This window comes from Meles meles, chromosome X (genome assembly GCF_922984935.1).
Source record: "Meles meles chromosome X, mMelMel3.1 paternal haplotype, whole genome shotgun sequence".
In the NCBI taxonomy this organism is placed as follows: domain Eukaryota; kingdom Metazoa; phylum Chordata; class Mammalia; order Carnivora; family Mustelidae; genus Meles; species Meles meles.
The window spans coordinates 14,489,570-14,510,225 of record NC_060087.1 but is presented as its reverse complement, the minus strand read 5'-3'; the positions used below and the strand labels follow the sequence as shown (position 1 = coordinate 14,510,225).

The 20,656-nt window shown below is 40.7% G+C and overlaps 1 protein-coding gene across 1 annotated transcript in view; it reads left to right on the top strand.

Annotated features, from left to right (window-relative positions):
• The window catches only part of BEND2 (BEN domain containing 2), a 59,545-nt gene that overhangs the window by 18,380 nt on the left and 20,509 nt on the right, over positions 1–20,656 (top strand). The window contains 7 exon segments of the mRNA XM_045994719.1: positions 1,647–2,049; positions 7,271–7,420; positions 7,601–7,702; positions 9,030–9,176; positions 11,936–12,058; positions 16,672–16,812; positions 18,877–19,077. Coding sequence (XP_045850675.1) covers positions 1,647–2,049; positions 7,271–7,420; positions 7,601–7,702; positions 9,030–9,176; positions 11,936–12,058; positions 16,672–16,812; positions 18,877–19,077 — 1,267 coding nt within the window.

Below are 20,656 nucleotides of genomic sequence, written 5' to 3'. Positions count from 1 at the left end.
GCAGAACGCTCGTCTTTGCACCCAGGTGTGTCCCCCTAAAGCCTGCACGGTTTACCTCAGTGCTCTAGGTCAGTGGGTCACTTGATCATGCACCAGAACCACCTGGAGGGCCCGTGAAAGCAGATCGCTGCCCCTGCTCTGAGTTCCCGATTTAGCAAGTGCGCTGTGGGTGATGGGGCATTTCTGACAAGCCAGTGGGAGACATTGATGCTACTGGTCCAAGACCACACTTTGAAAACCACTGCTTTAGGCTGCCCATCACTTTATGGAAATCCTCTCTCCCCAACTCACCTGGCCCGTTCCTTAGGGCAGGCTCTCGTTGTTTTCCTGTTTTCCTTTCTGTCCACAGTCCCAGCACCTAGCAAAGCAGTTCCAAGAGGTAGTAAGTAGGCCCTCAATGTTTATTTGAGTGAATGAATAAGGAAATGGTCCTGGCCTCCTGTTTAAGTGTATTTTGGGCCTGAATGAAATTTCTGTGTATTTGAAAAATTCTCAGGTTTTTTTTAGTCACATACCTGGTTGGCCAATAGGGAACATATACTGGAAGGTTTTATAAGGTTAATTGTCGATTACCTTTGAAATACTTTGAAGCCAAAAGTCACGTCTGTTATATTTGGCTCACTGTTCTTTCCAGCACAGAATGCTCACTGCCTCTGAATTCTCACCGTGGTTATATGGAAAGAGGCTCTTCGGCCTTTTTAGCAGATTTGAAGCTTTCTTTCCTAAAATAGCCCCTTCCTTGATATAAAACGACTCCATAATAAATATGGTGGCTTATAAAAATGGTGGTACATTTACTTTCCAGTATTAAAGCTTCTTAAAATGCCCCATGGCCTAGAGTTGTTGAGTAGGAGATTGGGCTCCTTATCCCCATCAGCTCCGCTCTGTGTCACCAAAACCAGGCATCCTGTGGCATTAACAAGACATTTCTGAGGACTCGAGAGCTTTTTTTTGTTTGTAGCAACTAAAATGTGGCTTAATGGTATTTTCTCATATGTCACTTTTCTTTTGAAATAGGAACTGCTAAAATACTTGTTTTATTGTAATAGGACTTGCATGAACTTATTGAAAACACCAATAGGCAGGTAAACAACCTTTGTGGAATCATTTCAGAAATGCATCCGACTTGGGAGAAACCACTGTTGCCAAACTGTGTAAGTATTATAAATACACTGATGCTACTTTGATAAACCTGTAGTTCCTAAAGAGACAAGTCTCTTACAAGCGAGAGAGAACTATGACTCTGAGATTAGCAGGGCTGATGTATACTTACCTTAGCAACAGATGGGACACTCAACATCTTTCGGATGAATGCTGAAGTTCAGGTTTGAGAAATCATGACACTGAATATTTTTATGTTTGTAACCGTAATGTAGAATATGCAGTCAAAATGTAGGCTTGGAGAGGAATAAAAATCATATAATAAAAATTCAGCCTTTGTCATTAACCGTGGAAAATGATGTTGCAAAGAAAGGAGCCGTTCATGCTTGTATCAAATTTTTAAGATGATTTATAATGGGTTTGTGTTATTTTAGAGGTCATCCGGATTTACACAAAAAACGTTTAATTGTCTACCTCATGGAGAAGTTCAAGTCCAGGAACCAAAGACGAGAGCATAACCCTTTGTGTTCTCTTACCCCGGACAGGGAGACAATGGCCCATCTGGACCAGTGGGAAGGAAGGAGAACCATGTCCTGCCCAACCCTGCGGAGATCTCTCTTCAGCTAGCCGGGCTGCCAGAGCTGGTCATCAGGGAGAGTCCGCCCCTTCCCAAAATTGTCTCCACGTATTCATTGCAGCCCAGTGTCACACCAGGCAGCCCAGCTCCTGGGCTTGCTGTCCTATCCTATGTTATCAGTGAAGGAGATGAAGAGGTCACCGGGGATCTCTTCTCTGCCCAGCATCCCGCTCTGCCTGCAACACTCCTGCCCCCGGGAGAACCCCTCGCGGCACTCTCCCCCGAGGTGGCCAGCTGCTCAACTGGACAGGGACCTAGCCACGTGGGCCCTGACCCGGCTTCGTTGGCTTTCTGCATCCCCTCCAATTTCGGTGAGTTGACCTGGCTTATATTATAAATAGCATCCTTTCATCTGCATTAAAAACCATTCTTTTTAAAATTTATTTTTAAAAATATTTATTTATTTATTTGGAAGAGAGAGACACAGGGAGAGACGGAACACAAGCTGGGGGAGAGGGAGAGGGAAAAGCAGGCTCCCCGCTGACCTGGGAGCCCCAAGCATGGCTGGATCCCAGGACCCTGGGATCATGACCTGAGCTGAAGGCAGACGCTTAACGACTGAGTCACCCAGGCGTCCATTAAAAGCATTCTTTTTTTTTTTATTTGACAGACAGAGATCACAATTAGGCAGAGAGGCAGGCAGAGAGAGAGAGAGGGAAGCAGGCTCCCCGCTGAGCAGAGAGCCCGATGCAGGGCTCAATCCCAGGACCCTGAGATCATGACCTGAGATCATGATCAAGGCAGAGGCTTAACCCACTGAGACATCCAGGTGCCCCCCTAAAAAGCATTCTTAATGGGAACTAGCAATAGCTGGTTTTTAAATTGAAGCATGGTTGGCTATAGCTATTTTTTGTGTTAAAAGTTTTATGGGATAAATGTAGATTCACATATAGTTTTATTTTTTATTTGTTTATTTACAGCATAACAGTGTTCATTGTTTTGGCATCATACCCAGTGCTCCATGCAGTACGTGCCCTCCCTATTACCCACCACCGGTTCCCCAACCTCCCCCCCCGCCCCGCCCCTTCAAAACCCTCTGGTTGTTTTTCAGAGTCCGTAGTCTCTCATGGTTCATCTCCCCTTCCAGTTTCCCTCAACCCCCTCTCCTCTCCATCTCCCCACGTCCTCCGTGTTCTTTGTTATGCTCCACAAATAAGTGAGACCGTATGATACTTGACTCTCTCTGCTTGACTTACTTCACATGTAGTTTTAAGAAATAATCGAGTGATGCCCTTTAGCTAATTTCCCCCCAAGGTGGCATCTTGTAAAAACTCCAGCGAAACATCCTGAGCTGGGTACTGATGTTGCTGTAACCCGCAGATCTTACTCAGCTTTCCCTGGGCTGACTTGTGTCACTGTGTGTGTCTGTGCATTTGGTTCCCTGCAGTTTTATCATGTGTCGTTTGCACGTCCACGGCCACAGTCAAGGCATAGAACGTTGCCAGCACCAGGACGTTCACTTGAGTCGCGTCTCTATTCTACTTTCCCTGACTCTTGGCCCCCCGTATCTGTTCTCTCTCTCTCTCCACTTTGTTGCTTCAAAACTGTTATATAGTCGGATGCATATAGTATGTCCCCTTTTGAACTTGGCTTTTTTTTTTTTCCACTCCAGGGAGGTCCCTGAAGACTAAACCAAGTTGTTGCGTGTATCACTAGTTCCTTCCTTTTTATTGTTCGGTCCTGTTCCGTGCATAGGTATGCTGTAGTTGAACAGTTCATCTGTCAAAGCGGATTTCTGGTTCCTCCTGCCCTCCCGCCCCCAAACTCAGTGTTTGATTATTAGGAGTAAGACTGCCGCGGATGTTCACGTACAGGTTTTTGAGTAAATAGAAGTTTTTGTTTCTCGGACACAAATACCCAGCAGTGCAATTCCTGGTTATACACTATTTGCATGTTTAGTTTTTTATGAGTGATCCGGTTTCTCCACATCCTTATTTCTTCTCTTTACGTTGTTCCTTCTTCAGACGTTTTGTGATTCCTCTTTCCTCATATCCTTCCCGACAGAAGATTTTCCTTTAACCTTTCTGTAGGAGTAAGCCTGCCGGGGGCAAAAATCTTTTTGTTTTCCTTTGTGTGCGATGTCTTTATTTCCCCTTCTTTCTGGAAGGATAGTTTCATGCAATGTAGAATTTGTGGATGCGAATTCTGGTATTACGGCTCCTGAAAACCTTTTATTTGTAGAAATGCCAGGAGAAGCAGAAGCCAGCCTTGGAAACGGTATGGAGTCAGTATATTATCCAAGTTCCCGGGGAGATGGCAGTGGCCAAGATACTGTCTCATCTGTTTTCATCCTTCCTAATTTTGGTGAGCTTGAAATGATACATATTACAAGTCATGCCTCTAGCCTCCCCAACACCTTTCATACCAAGTCAGTGCCAGCTCGTTTTTTAATGAAGCTTTTTATTTTGAGGTAATTGTAGATTCGCCTGTAGCTGTCAGAAATTATGTCTGGGATCCCATTTATGTTTTACCCATTTCCCCCAACGATCACCTCGTGGAAAACCATAGTAAAATGGCACAACTAGGTAGTGGCATTGATTCAGTCCACATTTGTGTGTGTGTGTGTGTGTGTGTGTTTTCAGTTCCGCGCAATTTTATTCCATGAATTTTATTTATCATCATAGTTGTGACCCAGAATGCTTTCATTGTCACTGCTCGTTGCCCTTTATGACCTCAACGACCTTCCTCGGGCCACCTTTTCTTCCTATCCTAGCAAAGAGTGAACTGATCTCCCTTTCTAGAATTTTGTCACTTGAATATTGTTATTTAAATGGAATTAAAATACGATATAGCCTTTGAGCATGACTTTTTTTTTTCCCCTAAACATAATTTTTCTTTTTATTGTTGAATGTTCTCCCATGGTAAGGATGTACAACTGTTTGTTTCTTCACGCATGGAAGGATATCCAGGAGATTTCTAACTTTTGGCCATCAGAAGTTTAACTCTGTAAATAGTTATGTACTGGCTTTTGTGGACACTTAAGTTTATATATATATTTTAAAGATTTTTAAAAAAATTTATTCGACAGAGAGAGAGAGAGCGCACAAGTAGGCAGAGAGGCAGGCAGAGAGAGGAGGAAACAGGCTCCCCACTGTGCAGAGAGCCTGATGCGGGGCTCAATCCCAGGACCCTGAGATCACGACCTGAGCTGAAGGCAGAGGCCCAACACCCTGAGCCACCCAGGTGCCCCAATTTTATATTTTTTTGAGGTGAATGCCCACGAGGGCAATTCTGGGTCATATGATAATTTCATGTGTAGTTTTACAAGAAACTGCTAAAAATTTTCTTAGGGGAGCTGTGTCATTTGACCTTTCACATATAATATATAAATGATACAATTTCTCTTTATGCCTTTATCTTCTCTTTCCATTGTTCCTTCTCCATGATGCTTAAAGATCCATTCTTTCGTCATATCTTTTCTGTTTGAATATTTTCCTTTGGCCTTTATTTAAGGGTAAGTCTGCAAGGGACAAGTTCTTTCAGGTTTTCTTCTTGTGACAATGTCTTTATTTCCTATACAGTAATGAAGGATAGTTTTGCTACATAGAGAATTAACGGTTGGGAGATCTTTTCTTAAACACTTGAAAAATGTTCTTTCTGTACAAATACCAGTAATAGCAGAGACCAGCTTGGAAAACAACCCTGAGACGACAAATTACCAAACTTCATTGGGAAATAACAGTGACCAGTGTTCATCTGTCTGCCTCCCACCCAATTTTGGTGAGTTTCAAATAATGCGTATTATAAGTAGCGCTGTGTTTAATCTAGATGTATCAGCATCCTTAATGGAAGCTAGTGGTAGTTCTTTTTTTAAAAAATTAAGCTATTTTAAAACAATTTTAAGTTCACATATATTTATAAGAAATAAGATCCAGACATTCATTTTACGCTTTGCCCATTTCTCGCACTGATAACATCTTGCAGAACTGTCGTAAAATATCCCAACAAGGGTATTGACATGGATGCAATACACAGATATTACTGAGATGTGCCCAGCTGTACTTGTGGTGATTTGTGTGCATTTGTATTTATTTCAATCTCATTTTATCACGTGAGTAGCTTTGATGTCCACCACCCCAGTCAGGATACAGAACATTTCCATTGCCATTGAAATGCCTCATCTTGCTCCTTTTTAAAATGATTTTATATATTTATTTATTATTTGAGGGAGAGAGTGTGTGTCTGAGTGCACGAGCCAGGGGCAGGGGTAGAGGGAGAGAAAGAATCTCAAGCAGCCTCCTCACCAAGGGTGGAGAAGTCTGACACAGTCTGACTCGATCCCACAACCCTGAGACCATGACCCTGAGATCATGTACGGAGCTGGAACCAAGAGCCAGAGGCTTAACTGACTGAGCCCCCAGGCATCCCTCGTCTTGCACTTTTATTTTATTTTTTTAAAAGATATTTATTTATTTATTGGACAGACAGAGATCACAAGTAGGCAGAGAAGCAGGCAGAGAGAGAGGAAGGGATGCAGGCTCCCTGCCGAGCAGAGAGCCGGATGTGGGGCTTGATCCCTGGACCCTGAGATCATGACCTGAGCCGAAGGCAGAGGCTTTAACCCACTGAGCCACCCAGGCGCCCCCTCATCTTGCACTTTTAGAACCATACCCCCCCCTATCGAGCTGCCCTTTCCTTCCCCATCGTCCATTCCCCCAGCCCCTGGCAAACACCGCTCTCTATAATTTTGTCACTCCAAGAGTGTTCTATAAAGGGAATCTTATGGTATGTAACCTTTTTTTTTTTTAAAGATTTTATTTATTTGACAGACAGAAATCACAAGTAGGCAGAGAGGCAGGCACAGAGAAAGGGGGAGGCAGGCTTCCTGCTGAGCAGAGACCCCCCATACGGGGCTCGATCCCAGGACTGAAGGCAGAGGCTTTAACCCACTGAGCTACCCAGGCGCCCCTATGGTATGTAACCTTTGAAGATTGTTCCGTGTTTTTCAGTCAGCATAATTCCCTGAAGATTCATCCAGATTGTTGGATGGAGCAGCTCATTCTCCCTTTTCTGTAGCTGCAGTGTGCAAGGGTTGTTTGCAGCCGTTCAGCCACTGGAGGACATGAGTTGTTTTTGCTTCCCCCCATCCCCCCGGTTTTTGGTATTGGGAGTAAAGCTGCCGTGAACATCCAAGTCCCGGTTTTTGTGTAAATAGATTTTTGTTTCTGTCATGAATGTCAAGAGTGCAGTTGTTGGATCTTCTGGTAATAGCTTGTTTCATTCTATAAAGCGACCGTCAAACAGCTTTCCAGAGACACTACCAGTTTTCATTCCCACCAGCAATGGATGAGCGGTTGTGTCTCTCTGCGGCCACATTTCTGTTATTCCCATTGTGCTTTCTTTCTTCCTGACGTTCCACATTTCCTTCTCTCGTCAAGTCCCTTTCTGTTGGAAGAGTTTCCTTTCTGCTTTCTATACAGGTAAGTTTGCTGGGGACAGATTTTAGATTTCCTTTGTTGCAGAATTCACTCTTGTCCCGAAGGGTAGTTTTGCCTCATGGAGAATTCACAGTTGACGGTTCTTGTCTTTCAGCGGTTGAAAAATTCATACTCATAGAAATGCCGGAAAAATCAGAAACCAGCCAGGAAAACAGCTCTAAGACAATCTATTACCCAGCTTTACTGGGAAATATCAATGGCCCGGACACTGACTCTTCATCTGCCTCACTCCCGCCCAATTTTGGTGAGTCCGAAATGATACATATCACGCGCAGCCCTGTTTCATCTAGGTTCATCGACATCCTTAATACAAGCCAGTTACAGCTCTTGTTGAAACTTTTAATTCTGAGGTAATTCAAGATTTGGTGCCGTTGTAAGAAATAACACAGAGAGATCCTGCTTATGCTTTCCGTATTTTCCCCAGTGAGACCACCCGGCAGAGTCGTAGTTGAGTGTTACGACCCAGCCATTGACATTGATACGGTTCACGGGTGTGATCGAGATGCCTCCGGTTTTACTTGCACCGGTGTGTGTGTGTGTGTGTGTATGTGCGCGTGCGCACGCGCGCGTGTATGTTGTGTGTGTGCGTGCATGTGTGTATCACTATGTAATTTGATCGTATGAGTGGGTTCGCACATCTGCTCCCACAGTCAAGGTAGAGATCACGTCCATCACTCAAGGATCCCTCGTTAGTGCATCTTTTTACAACCCTGCCCCCTTCCCTGCCCCCAAGACCTATCTTCAACACCCGGCTGTCTCCGATCTTTTCTCCGTTGCTGTAATCTTGTCTCTTCAGATTGTTATAGAAGTGGAGTCTTCCATGATGTGACCTTTCCGGATTAGCTTTTTTCTCCTCACTCAGACGAATCCCCCGGACACTCGTCTAGTTTGTTGTCTGTATCAATAGTTTATTCCTTTTATTGCTGAAAATAGTGCTATGGATATATTACATTTTGTCGATCGTTCACTTACTGAAGGACATCTGGGTTTTTTTCAGTGTTTGGCCATTAGGGAGCAAAGCAGTTATAAATACCTGTGTACACATTCTTGGGTAAATATAAGTTTTTATTTCTCATCAATTGATGGAGAGTTTCCCATGGTATAGATACACAACAGTTTTTTGTTGTTTTCTTTTTTTAAAAACATGCACACATTGAAGGACGTCTGCTTTTTTTTTCTTTCCAAGTTTGTGGATACAAGAAGTAAAGTTGAGCTGCTGTGAACATTCATGTACTGATTTTTTTTTTAAGATTTTATTTATTTATTAGTCAGAGAGAGAGAGAGAGTGAGCACAGGCAGACAGAGTAGCAGGTAGAGTCAGAGGGCAAAGCAGCCTCCCCGCTGATCAAGGAGCCCAATGTGGGACTCGATTCCAGGACGCTGGGATCATGACCTGAGCCAAAGGCAGCCGCTTAACCAACTGAGCCACCCAGGCGTCCCTCATGTACTGATTTTTATGTAAATACAAGTTTTCATTTCTCTGTCATGAATGCCAAGCGTGAAGTTGCTAAGTCTTAACGATAATAGCATGTTTGGTTTAATAAAGACTGCCAAACAGTTTTCCAGAGAGGCTGGACTATTCTACATTTCCAGTAGCAGTGTGTGGGGGATCCACTTTCTCCCCGATCTTTCTAGTACTATTTCTTTCTTACTGATGCCACAAGCTTCCTTCTTTCATACTATCCTTTCTGTTGGAAGATCTTCCATTAGCTATCTTCTAATAGTAAATCCGCTAGGAACAGTTTTTGAAAGATTTTTCTTTGTGCAAGAGTGTCTTCATTTCCTCTTTCTTTCCTGAAAGATAATCTCACTCAGTACAGAATTCACAGTTAAGAGTTCTTGTCTTTCAACAGTTGAAAAGGTTGTACTTGTAGAAATGCCGGAAAAAGCGGAAACCAGCCTGGAAGACAGCTGTCAGACAGTGTATTACCAAACTTCGTCGGGAAATGACAGTGACCCAGCTCCTGCCTCTTCATCTCTCTCCATCCCGCCCGATTTCGGTTAGTTTGAAATGATACATATTTCAAATCGCACTGTTTAATCTAGAAGTATCAACATTCTTCATGCCAGCTAGTGATAGCTTTTTTTATATATTAAACTTGTGATATCGTAGTAATTTAAGATACCCATGTAGTTGTAAGAAATAATGCAGAGAGATCTCATTTATGCTTTACCCACTTCTGCCAATGATAACATCTTGCAGAACTATGATAGACCATCACAGCCTGGGTACTGACATTGGTACCACCCATGGGTCTTATTGAAAGGCCCCCAATTCCACTGTATTGATTTTTGTGTATGTGTTAATTCTGTTTGATTTTATCATATGAGTAGGTTTGGTGTCCACAACCACGGTCAAGATAGAGAACATTGCCATCACCATGAGGATGCGTCATCTTGCCATTCTGAAACCACACCCATCTGAGCATAATTTCCTGGAGAGTCATCTGACTTGTTGCGTGCATCAACATTTCCTTCTTTTTTGTTGCTTTGTACTATTCCATGGTGCGGGGGTTCACGGTTTGTGTATTGGTTGAAGAACGTCTGGACTTCGTTCCAGCTTTCAGTATTACGAGTAAAATTGCTGTGACTGTTTATGGACAGGTTTTTGTGTAAACATAAATCTTGATTTTTCTTAGATAAATGCCCGAGAATGCAAATGCTTGCTTGTGCAGTGATTGCATGTTTAGTTTTATAAGAACCTGCCCGCGTGGTTTTCCAGAGACGTGGTACCATTTTACTTTCCCACCAGCAACGTAGGAGCGGTCCAGTTTCTCTGCGTCCAGATTTCTGCTGCGTTTGTCATTCTTTCTTCCTTTTTAATGCTCCACAATTTGTTTTGTCATCATTCTTTTCTGATAGATTTTCATTTAACTGTTCTCAAATGTAAGTCAGCTAGTGACAAAGACTTTTGGCTTTCCTTTGTGTGAGAATGTCATGATTTTCCATTCCTTCTTTTTTTTTTCTTTTAACAGTTTGGATATTCATTTCTTGTTTTCAGCATCATGGAGGTAAAATTGACAGATAAAGTTGTAATATATTTAGAGCGTCTAGAGAGTGATGATTTGATGTACCCGTACCTAGTGAAATGATTCCTGCCATTGAGTTCATTAACATATTTGCCATCTCGCATATTTAACTTTTATATTTTGGTGGGGAAAATGCTCAGTTCTACTCTAAGCAAATTTCAGTGATACGACACAGTATTACGAGCTATGGTCACCAGGCTGTACGCTACCTACCATATAACTGAAAGTTGGTACCTTTTTACCAGCCTCTCCCCACTTCCCTCACCCTCTGGCTCCTGGCAACTGCTGTTCATTTATTCTACCTCCTGTTTTTATGAGTTTGCCTTTTTTTTTTTTCCTTTTTAGATTCCACATGTAAGTGACACCATGCAGTATTTGTCTTTTTTTACTTGTCTGGCTTATTTCACTTAGCACAATGCCCTACAAGTCCATTCATTAATGTTCTCACAAGTCTGCTCCTTTACTGAAGGACAGTTTTGCCCGATCGAGATTTCACGGCTGAGATTTCGTGTCTTTCAGTATTTGAAAATATTTTAATCGTAGGAATGTTTGTAAACGCTCAAACCATCCCAGAAGAGAACCCTGAGACAATAAGTTATCCAGTTTTATTGGAAGACAACAGTAGTCAAGACATTTCCTCGTTACACTGCCTTCCTCCTGGTTTTGGTGAGTTCGAAATGATACATTTGACACGTAGCATTTTTAATCTAGATGCATCAACATCCTTAGTGTAAGATAGTGGTAGATTTTTCTTTTTTAAAATTTTTAGAAAAAGATTTTATTTATGTATTTGAGAGAGAGAGAGAGTGAGAGAGAGCACATGCCATTGTAAAAAAGAATACAGAGAAAACCTGTGTTCCCATTCTCCGATTTCTCCCAATGGTAACATCTTGCAAAAACAGTAGAAAATTATCTCAACCTATTGCTCTTTTGTAACCACACCTACTCCCTCTGGAGGACTTTCCTCCCCAGTTTCCTCCCCAGTCCCATGCGTTGCAATCTGGAATCTGCTCTTCAGATCTAGAATTTGTCCATTCAGCATTGTTCTATAAATGGATTGCAGGGTGTTTGATACTGGTTTCTTTCCTTCAGTGTAATTTCCTGGGAGCTCGTTCGTGTTGCTGCATTGGATCAATCATTTCTTCCTTTTTCTTGCTGAGTACTATTCCAGTGTAGGGATACACCAAGTTTTTTTTTTTTTTAATCTCTTCATCTATTCAAAACCTCCAGGTTTCCCGTTTTTAACTGTGAGGGGTAGAGCTGCTATGAATACTTGTTAATCATTTTTAGTTTTGCTTTTCGTTCATTGCACTCTTTCACACAAGTTTCTATTTCTCTGGGATGAATGCCCAAGAGCCCAATTTCTGGGTCCTTTTGTAATTGCATCCTTAGTTTTGTAAGAAACTGACAAACTGCTTTCCAGTGTAGCTTGTACCATTTTCCTGCCAACAATGTAGGAGAGATCCAGTTTCTCTGTGTCCATATTTCTGCTCTTTCCATTGTTCTTTCTCCTCAGTGCTCCAGAATTCTTTCTTTTATATGCGTTCTTATAAGAAGATTTTCCTTTAACCTTTTTTTTAAAAGCATAAATCAGTTAGTGACGAATATTTTTGGTTTTCTTTGTCCATAAATATCTTCATTTTTGCTTCAGTACAGAAGAATAGTTTCATTGGCTATAGAACAAGAGATTGGTAGTCTTTTCTTCTAGCATTGAAAAAATGTCCTTATAGAAGTTTTGGTCAAAGCAGAAACCAACCTGGAAAATAGCACCCAGATGACAGATTATCAAGCTTTGGTGGAAAATGACAATGGTCAAGAAACTTCAGCATATTTCTTCATCCCTTCCAATGTGGGTGAGTTGAAATGAAACATATTACAAGTAGCCCTGTGTAATCTAGAATCATTTGATTCTAGAATCAGCCCTTAATGTGATCTAATGGTAGCTTTTCCTAATTAAAAATTAATTAAAATTAATTAGGTAAAAATTAGAAGTTCTGTATTGAGAAAATTTTAGCTGCATATCTGTGTACTCTTCACCCAGTTTCCCCCAATGGTACAATCTGGCGGAACTATAGGATCATAAGCAGTGTATAGACATGGATACAATCCATGGATTTTATTGAGATGTTCTCAGTTTTATTTGTATCTGTGCATGGGTTTATGTGTGTGTGCATTCAGTTTTATATTAGTAATTTCATGATGTGAGTAGGGTTTCATATCCTCCATCGCCCTTCAAACCCACACCTGTTTCCCTCTTCCTACTCTCTTATGCCTACTCTGCCCTGTCCTTGACCTTGGCAGCCACTCATCTGCTCTTCTTCTTTAGAATTTTGTCTTTTCAAGAGCTTTCTGTTGATAGATTCACATGGCATATAATCTCTCAGAATGGCATTTTCTCACTCAGCATGATTCCCTCCAGCTTCATCTAAGTTGCCGTGTATGTCTCTAGTTCTTCCTTTTTAATCGCTGACTACTATTCCACGGCACGGATCTACCGTGGCTTGTTTATCTGCCCCTGGTTGAAGGATGTCTGAGGTGTTTCCAGTTTGGGGCTATGAGGAGTAAAGCTACCATGTGCACTCGTGTACAGGCTTCTGTGTGAATATCAGTTTTCATTTTTCTGAGAGAACGCCCAAGAGCACCGTTGCTGGGTCCTATGGTAAGGGTAAGTTGAGTTTTGTAAAACACTGCCTAACTTCTTTCCAGTGTAGCTGTACCATTTCCACTCCCACCAGTGATTTATGAGTGATCTCGGTTTTTTCTGCGTGCACGATTCTGCACTTTCTGTTCTTCTTTCTTCCTTCTTTATGCTCCAAGACTCCTTCCTTCATCATATCCTTTTGCTATTATTTCCCTTTAGCCATGTTTTAAAGATAAGTCAGCCAGCAACACTTTTTTGTGTAGTTTTCCTTTGTCTGACAACGTCTTTATTTCTGCTTCATTCTTAAAAGATAGTTTTGTGTGATAGAAAAATCACTGTTGAGATTTCTTGTCTTGCAGTACTTGAAAATGTTTCACTGATCAAAATGTTGTTCAAACAGAATCCGGCAAAGAAAGGAATTCTGAGACAACGAGTTCCCCAGTTTTAATGAAAAATGACAGCGAACAAAATACTGACTCAGAATCTTTCTTTCTTGCTCCTGGTATTGGTGAGTTTGAAATGATACATATTGTGAGTAGCACTCTCTAATTTAGGTTCATCAACATTCTTTTTTTTTTTTTTAAAGATTTATTTATTTGACAGAGAGGGAGAGAGAGATCACAAGTAGGCAGAGAGGCAGGCAGAGGGAGAGGGAGAGAGCCCGATGTGGGGCTCGATCCCAGGACCCTGGGATCATGACCTGAGCCGAAGGCGGAGGCTTTAACCCACTGAGCCACCCAGGCGCCCCCATCAACATTCTTAATATGAATTCTTAGTGATAGCTTTTTCAAAATTAAAATGTTCATTTGAAGATATTTCAGAATCACATGTAATACATGAAATTAATATAGAAAGATCTTGTGTACCCTTAACCACATTTCTCCCAAGGCTAATATTTTATAAAAATAGAGTAAAATATCACAAGTAGGATTTTCACATCAATATAATCTACACATCTATTCATATGTCCCCAGACTTACTTGTTTTCATTTGTATGTTTGCGTGTGTGTTTAGTGCTCTGTACTTTTGTAAGATGCTTGCGTTCAGGTATTCGCCACTATAGTCGTGGTACAGAAGTGTCTCATTGCTTCCAAGAACCCTCTCGTTGCCTGTTTATAACCATGTCGTGTGTCATTCCTTCCCTGGCTTCATCTCTAACCCATTCAAGGGCTAATGTGTTCTTTCCTTCTTTATAATTTTATAGTATTTTATGGAAGAGTATATGAGAAATTGGTGTTACTTTTTTAAATGTTTAGTGAAAAATCACTGGTAAAATAATTTGGGCCTATAGATTCCTTTTCTGAAGGCTTTTAATTTCAAATTTAATGTCTTTGGTAGTTATAGGACTACTTAGATATCTATGTCAGTTTTGGTCTGTGTAATTTTGAAGGAATTGGTTCAGCTCTTCTAAGCTATCAAATTTATGAACGTAAAGTGGTTCGTCGTATTCCCTATTATCATTTTGATGGCTGCTGGATGACTTCTTTCATTCCTGGTATCCTGGTGTCATCTCTTTCTTTTTGTAATTCTTCTTAGAGTTTTATTAGTTTTATTAATCTTTTGGAGGCATCAGCTTTTTGTTTCATTGATTTCATATTTTTCAGTTTCATTGATTTTTATTCTTTATTATTTCTTTCTCTTTGCTTATTTGGAGTTTATTTTACTCTTCTTAGCTTTTGGTGTAGGAACTTAGATTATAGATTTAGAACTGTCCTCTTTTCTAATATAAGCATTTATATTATATATGCTGTAGATTTCATTTTCAGTACTGCCTTAGTTATATTTTGATGTGTTGTATTTTCATTAAGTCCTATGTATTTTATTGTTTCTTTGAAAACTTTCTATTGTCTATCCCTGATTCCTAATTTGATTCTATTATGGTCAGAAAATACACTCTATATTATATCTTTTCTTTTAAACTTGTTGAGATTTTTTTCCTCTGGTGTAGGATGTGTCTTGTCTTGGTGAAAGATCCGCAGGCATTTCAACTTTGCACATATTCCCTGGCACAGAGGAACATTTGTTCCATAGGCATTCGAAAAAAAAAAAAATCTATTCTGGTTTTGTTGGGTGGAATGCTCTATAATGAGAATCCTGTTGGTTGAGTGTGTTGTTCAGATCTTCTGTATCCTTGTTGATTTTTGGTCTGCTTATTTCACCGGTTGCTAAGAGAAGGGGGATTGAGGTCCTCAACTTTCATTATGGATTTTATTATTTCTTCGTTCAGCTCTTTCAGTTTTTGTTTCATTTATTTTGAGAATTTGTCATTTGGTATGTTGAGAGTCATTGTCTTCCTTGGGGGTTGATCTTTTTCGTCTTTGTTTGTAGTAAGTTTCTTTGCTCTGAAGTCTACTTTATCTGATGTCAACGCAACTACTCTGCTGTTTTTTGGACTAATGTTTGCATGATATATGCTTCTCCATCCTTTTACTTTCAATCAATCTATGTAATTGAATTTGTAGAGTTTCTTGTAAACACCACAGAGTTTGATCCTTTTTATCCACGTTATCACTTGTTGCCATTTAATTGATATGGTTAGGTTAACTACATACCAGATAATTATTGCTGTCATAGACTTAAGTCTGTCATTTTGTTATATTTCTTTTTGTTTCCTATTTTTCTCATTTTTAAAAGTTTCTTCAATTAATTTTTTAAAAAGATTTTATTTATTTATTTGACAGATCACAAGTAGGCAGAGAGGCAGGCAGAGAGTGAGCTGGGGAAGCAGGCTCCCTGCTGAGCAGAGAGCCCGATGCGGGGCTCGATCCCAGGACTCTGGGATCGTGACCTGAGCTGAAGGCAGAGGCTTTAACCCACTGAGCCACCCAGGCGCCCCTTCAATTAATTTTTTTAAGTAATCTCTACACCCAATATGGGCTTTGAACTCACGACCCCGAGATTGAGAGCTGCATGCTCTACTGACTGGGCTGGCCAGGCGCCCCTCTCGTCCTTTTTTTGTTTATCTTCTTTTGCCTTCCTGTGGGTTACCTGAATATTTTTCTAGTGTTCCATCTTTATGTTTTTTAATATATTGCTTTGTACAGTTTTCCCAGTGGTCGCTCTGGATGTTATTTTATATATATGTGACTTATCACAGTCTACTGGTCTCAGCATTTTACCACTTGGAATGAAGTGTTGAAACTTTTAGTTCCACTTCGTTTCCTTTGCCCTCCTCACTTTTAACTTACTGTCTTGGATGTCAGATGGCGTTTTCGTTTTTGTTTCAGTCATGAAGCATGATTTATAGAACTCATGATTGCATTATATTCATCCATATTTCTGCTTCTTCTGTTCTTTATTTCTTGTTATTATTGAATGGTATTCTGTGATATTGGATTTACCATGGCTTGTTGAACCATTCACCTGTTGAAGGACAACTGGGTTGTTCACGGTTTTGGCTCTTATGAATAAAGGTAAGAACACTCATGTGCAGGCTTTGGTGTCGTATCATAAGCTTTTATTTCTCTGGGATAAATGCCCAAGAGTGACATTTCTGTGTCATGTGATCATTGAAGATTTAGTTTTATAAGAAACTGTCAAACTGTTTTCCAGTGTAGCTGTTCCATTTTATACTGAATGAATGATCAAGTTTCCCTTCATACATACTTCTGCTATTTCTGTTCTCTTTTCCTTCCTGATGTGCCAAGATTCTTTCTGTCATCCTAACTTTTCTCTTGATCTTCCTGTAGCTACTCCTTAAGAGTAGGTCTGCTAGTGACAAACACTTCTGGTTTTCTTTGTCTGAGAATGTGTTTATTTCCGCTTCACACCTGAACAATAGTTTGCTGGATGGTGAATTTACAATTGAGACTCCTTTTCTTCCAGCGCTTTTACCTGTAGAAGTACTGGTAAAAGCAGAAAACAGCGTGGGAAACATCCCTGAGATAATGAATTACCCAGCTGTGTTGGAAAAGGACACTAGCCAAGATTCTATCCCGCCATCTCTCTGTGGCCCATCTGGTCTCGGTGAGTGCGAAATGACACGTATTACACGCAGCGCCCTTTAACCTATATTCTTCCACCTCCTTGATTCAGGCTAATGGAAGCTTTTTGTTTTCTATTTTAAAGGTTGGTTTTAGGTTATATTAATCAAAATGGCGAACATTTATTGAGTATTATGTACAAGGCACTGTGCTAATCAGCTGACATATCTCTTCTCTATTAATATTCCAATGACTTCATAAGTAGGTGTTTTTATTACTCCCATTCTCAAAGTCACAGAGCTGGTGAGTGGCAGTTCTGGAACTCTCGGTCCTCTCTGACTTAAAGCTCATGTTTCTTCACAGCCTCCTGTATTACCTGCCAAGCTGCGGTGGCAGAGAGGAGCGGACCCTAAGTTCTGTAGTTTCTAGGGGCAAGCCTTCCTAATATTTTATAGTTCCTTTGTGTCTCTACTTCTAGTAGCTATTCTCTTATTAATATTCTAGCTCAGGGCTCAGCAAACTTTTTCAGTAATGGGCTAGATCAGAACTATTTTAGGCTCTGTGGGCCATCTGGTGTCTGTCACAACTACTTAGCTCTGCTGCTGTCGCATGAAAGCAGCCACAGATGTAGGTAGATGGAGGGGTGTGGCTGTGTGCCCGTGTTACTCGCTTCACGCAAACTGGTGTTGGGATTGGCCTGGGGACTGTAGTTTGCTGACTCCTGTCCTAGAGGAGATGCTTTTCTTTTAAATTGTTTTGCTAACTAAACTAGAAAAAGACTTCAGATATGGTGTTCTTTATTACTAAATGGGCACTATGATATGCTGTGGTTAGAAGTATACGGGGGTGAAAACTTTCTGAAGGGTAAGCTGTATAAAAATCCGTGGAAGTATTCATGCCAGTTGACTCAGTAATCCCACGGATATCTGAAAATTCGATCAATAGAAAAGATTTGTATTTAAATTTTGGTACAGGAATGTTCTTTTCAGAATCGTGAGAAATCGGAAACAGCCAAACAAGCAACCATAGGGAATTAGCTAAATTACTCCTGGTACATCCGTGGGGTATGAAACAGTAAAGCACAATGGTCAAGAGCATGGGCTCCTGAGTCAGACTGTCTGGGGTCAAATCCCAGCTCTGTGTCTTACTAACCATGTGGTCTTCAGCCACGTTCTTCCTTTGGGAAAGTGACAAAAATCATCGTACCTATTTCATAGATGTGTGAGACTCAAATGGAATAATTCACTGAAAGCCCTTAACACAGTGCTCAGAGGGTAAGTGTAACATAAATGTTACCCGTCAGGAAAATCATGAAGATAGGAATGCTGACTTGAAAAAAAAACCCAAAGAAAATGAAGACATGCTCGAAATAGAATGGTAACTGAAGAAGCAGGATTCAGACTATATACAAAGTATGATTTTAATTCTGTGTTTAAAAAAGAAGAAATAACGAAAAGACTAGAAGGCATTAGCGGAGTAATGGTTCACAGCACTTGGCTTATAAGCAGATTTAAAACCTGGCTCTGTGATCTTCTTCTGTGGCCCTCAGTTTCCTCTTTGAAGGGGTAACAAGTTGTTAGGATAATGAAACCAAGCTTATAGACGTAAAATATTTAGCCCAGTGTCTGATATATATATATATATATATATATATATATATATATATATATATAGTAGTTACTCAATAAATGCTAGCTTTTTCAAAATTTTCTTAATTATGCCCACCCATACTTTCCAGATTATCTTCAGGCAACATATACTCCTACAGTAATATGGCTCCGAGTGTACTTTTAGATCATAAAAGGGAGCAGTGGGATCTCAGAGCCATATGTTTGCATATGCATCTTTGGCCCAAGAGTTGAATTTATTCAAGACAATGAAATGACTAGTTCAAGTACCAAAAATTCAAGAAGAGCAAAGGTGAAAAATGCTAAGTTATGCAGATGGCATCAAAGAGACCTTTTTAAGGAAGAGAGAAGTATAGGAAAAGAGTCATCCAAGTAGAAATTAGTGAATGAGAAATCAATTAGTTTAATTTTCTTGGGCACTTTCTTGGTAGCCTTGCATGAGAAAACCAAGACTTTACTTTCTCTCTGTGTTTTAAAAGGGTATCTTGGCGATCCGAAAAGGAATGTCAGGTTGCTTAATGTTAATTTGGTGACTGCACAAAAGAAGAGCCATCCGAGGCATGCAGCGCGCTACTTGGTTCATGTTTTGTTCTCCAAGGAAGTTCTGGTGCGCAGCTGGGTAGGCATCAATTCCCAAGGCCGCCAACCTCTAGATCCAAACAAAGTGGCTGCAATAAGAGGTATGTAAACTCTTTTTTTTTTTAAAGATTTTATTTATTTATTTGATAGAGATCACAAGTAGGCAGAGAGGCAGGCAGAGAGAGAGGGAGGAAGCAGGCTCCCTGCGGAGCAGAGAGCCCGATGCGGGACTCGATCCCAGGACCCTGGGATCATGACCTGAGCTGAAGGTAGAGGCTTTAACCCGCTGAGCCACCCAGGCCCCCCAGAGGTATGTAAACTCTTTCTGAAATCTTGTTTGATCCTCACTGGGTCGTCTGATGAATGTTATTGGTAGTTTAAGAGCTAGTGATGAAGACTGTGTACATCTTAGAGCTGTTTTTCACCTGTCTGACCCCGATTTTACAATTTAACATTACGTAATGGGTAACAACTTGTAAAGAATGCAACTTGTCCGTAGACTAATGGAATAAGACAAGATTTATTTTTAATTTTTTTTAAAGATTTAAAAAATTTATTTCACAGAGAAAGAGAGAGAGACCGCACAAGTGTGGGGGGGTGGGTGGCAGGCAGAGGGAGAGGGAGAAGCAGGCTCCCTGCTAAGCAGAAAGCCCTACATGGGGCTCCATCGCAGGACCCTGGGATCATGACTTGAGCTGAAAGCAGGCGCTTAACCGACTGAGCCACCCAGGCACCCCAAGACAAGCTTTATTGATTATAGCTGCTGATGGCTAGAACTAAGTCAACTTTTTAGTGCTCAAGCTTGTACTAAAAAAAATAAAGAAAAAAGCCAAAAAAAATGGGGAGGATTAAAACACACTTTGGTGCTACTAGCTGGCAAAAGAGAAATAGAAAGTCATGATTAATCTAATTCAGCCTCCTGCCTTCCCCGCTTCCAGCGATTTGGTTGAAGGTTGTAGAACTCATGGGCACTGAGACCACAACAACGAATAAGTATTTCTGACCTCAAGGAGTTCACAGTCTAGAAAGGGACTGTTGAGGGAAAGAGAGCAATTCCAGTCCAGGGTGATAATGTTGTAGAAGCTCAGAGAGTAGAGCAACTACTCTGAGGGCATTGGGGGAGGCTTACTGAGGACAGAACACTTGAGCTAGATTTGAAATCCTTAGCTAGATAAATAGGAAGGGTATTCTAGGCAGAGGGAATAGCTTCTAGGGAAGACGGACACAAATAAATACACTGCGGTCTGAGAGTGTTGGCTGTGACACCATTTTCTGCTTACAGGTTTTCTTTTCAGTTTTAATATATCCATAGGGTTATTCAATGGCATTAGCCCCCAGGAATGGTTGACCTTCTGTTACACACTTTTTTTGGAAAGCACCATAACATCATCACTTCTCAGCTTTTTGGCTAAGATTTAAGTGTACTATCTGTTCTTAGTTTAATAAAAGCCTCATTAGTGGCTCCCCACATCAGTGTTTTATAGGGGAATTGCACCTTAGAAGAAGTGAGATACTCAGCAAAGCATCCTTTTTTGGTAGAATTTTTAAACTCTCAGAAAGAGAGAAAAGAGCAGCAATTCAAAATAGAAAATGTCAGTATTTTCAACTAAGAAAGTCTCATCAGTTCTTTGGGTTTTGTTTTCTTTTTATAAAATTTTCATGAATGTTTTCGACTATTTG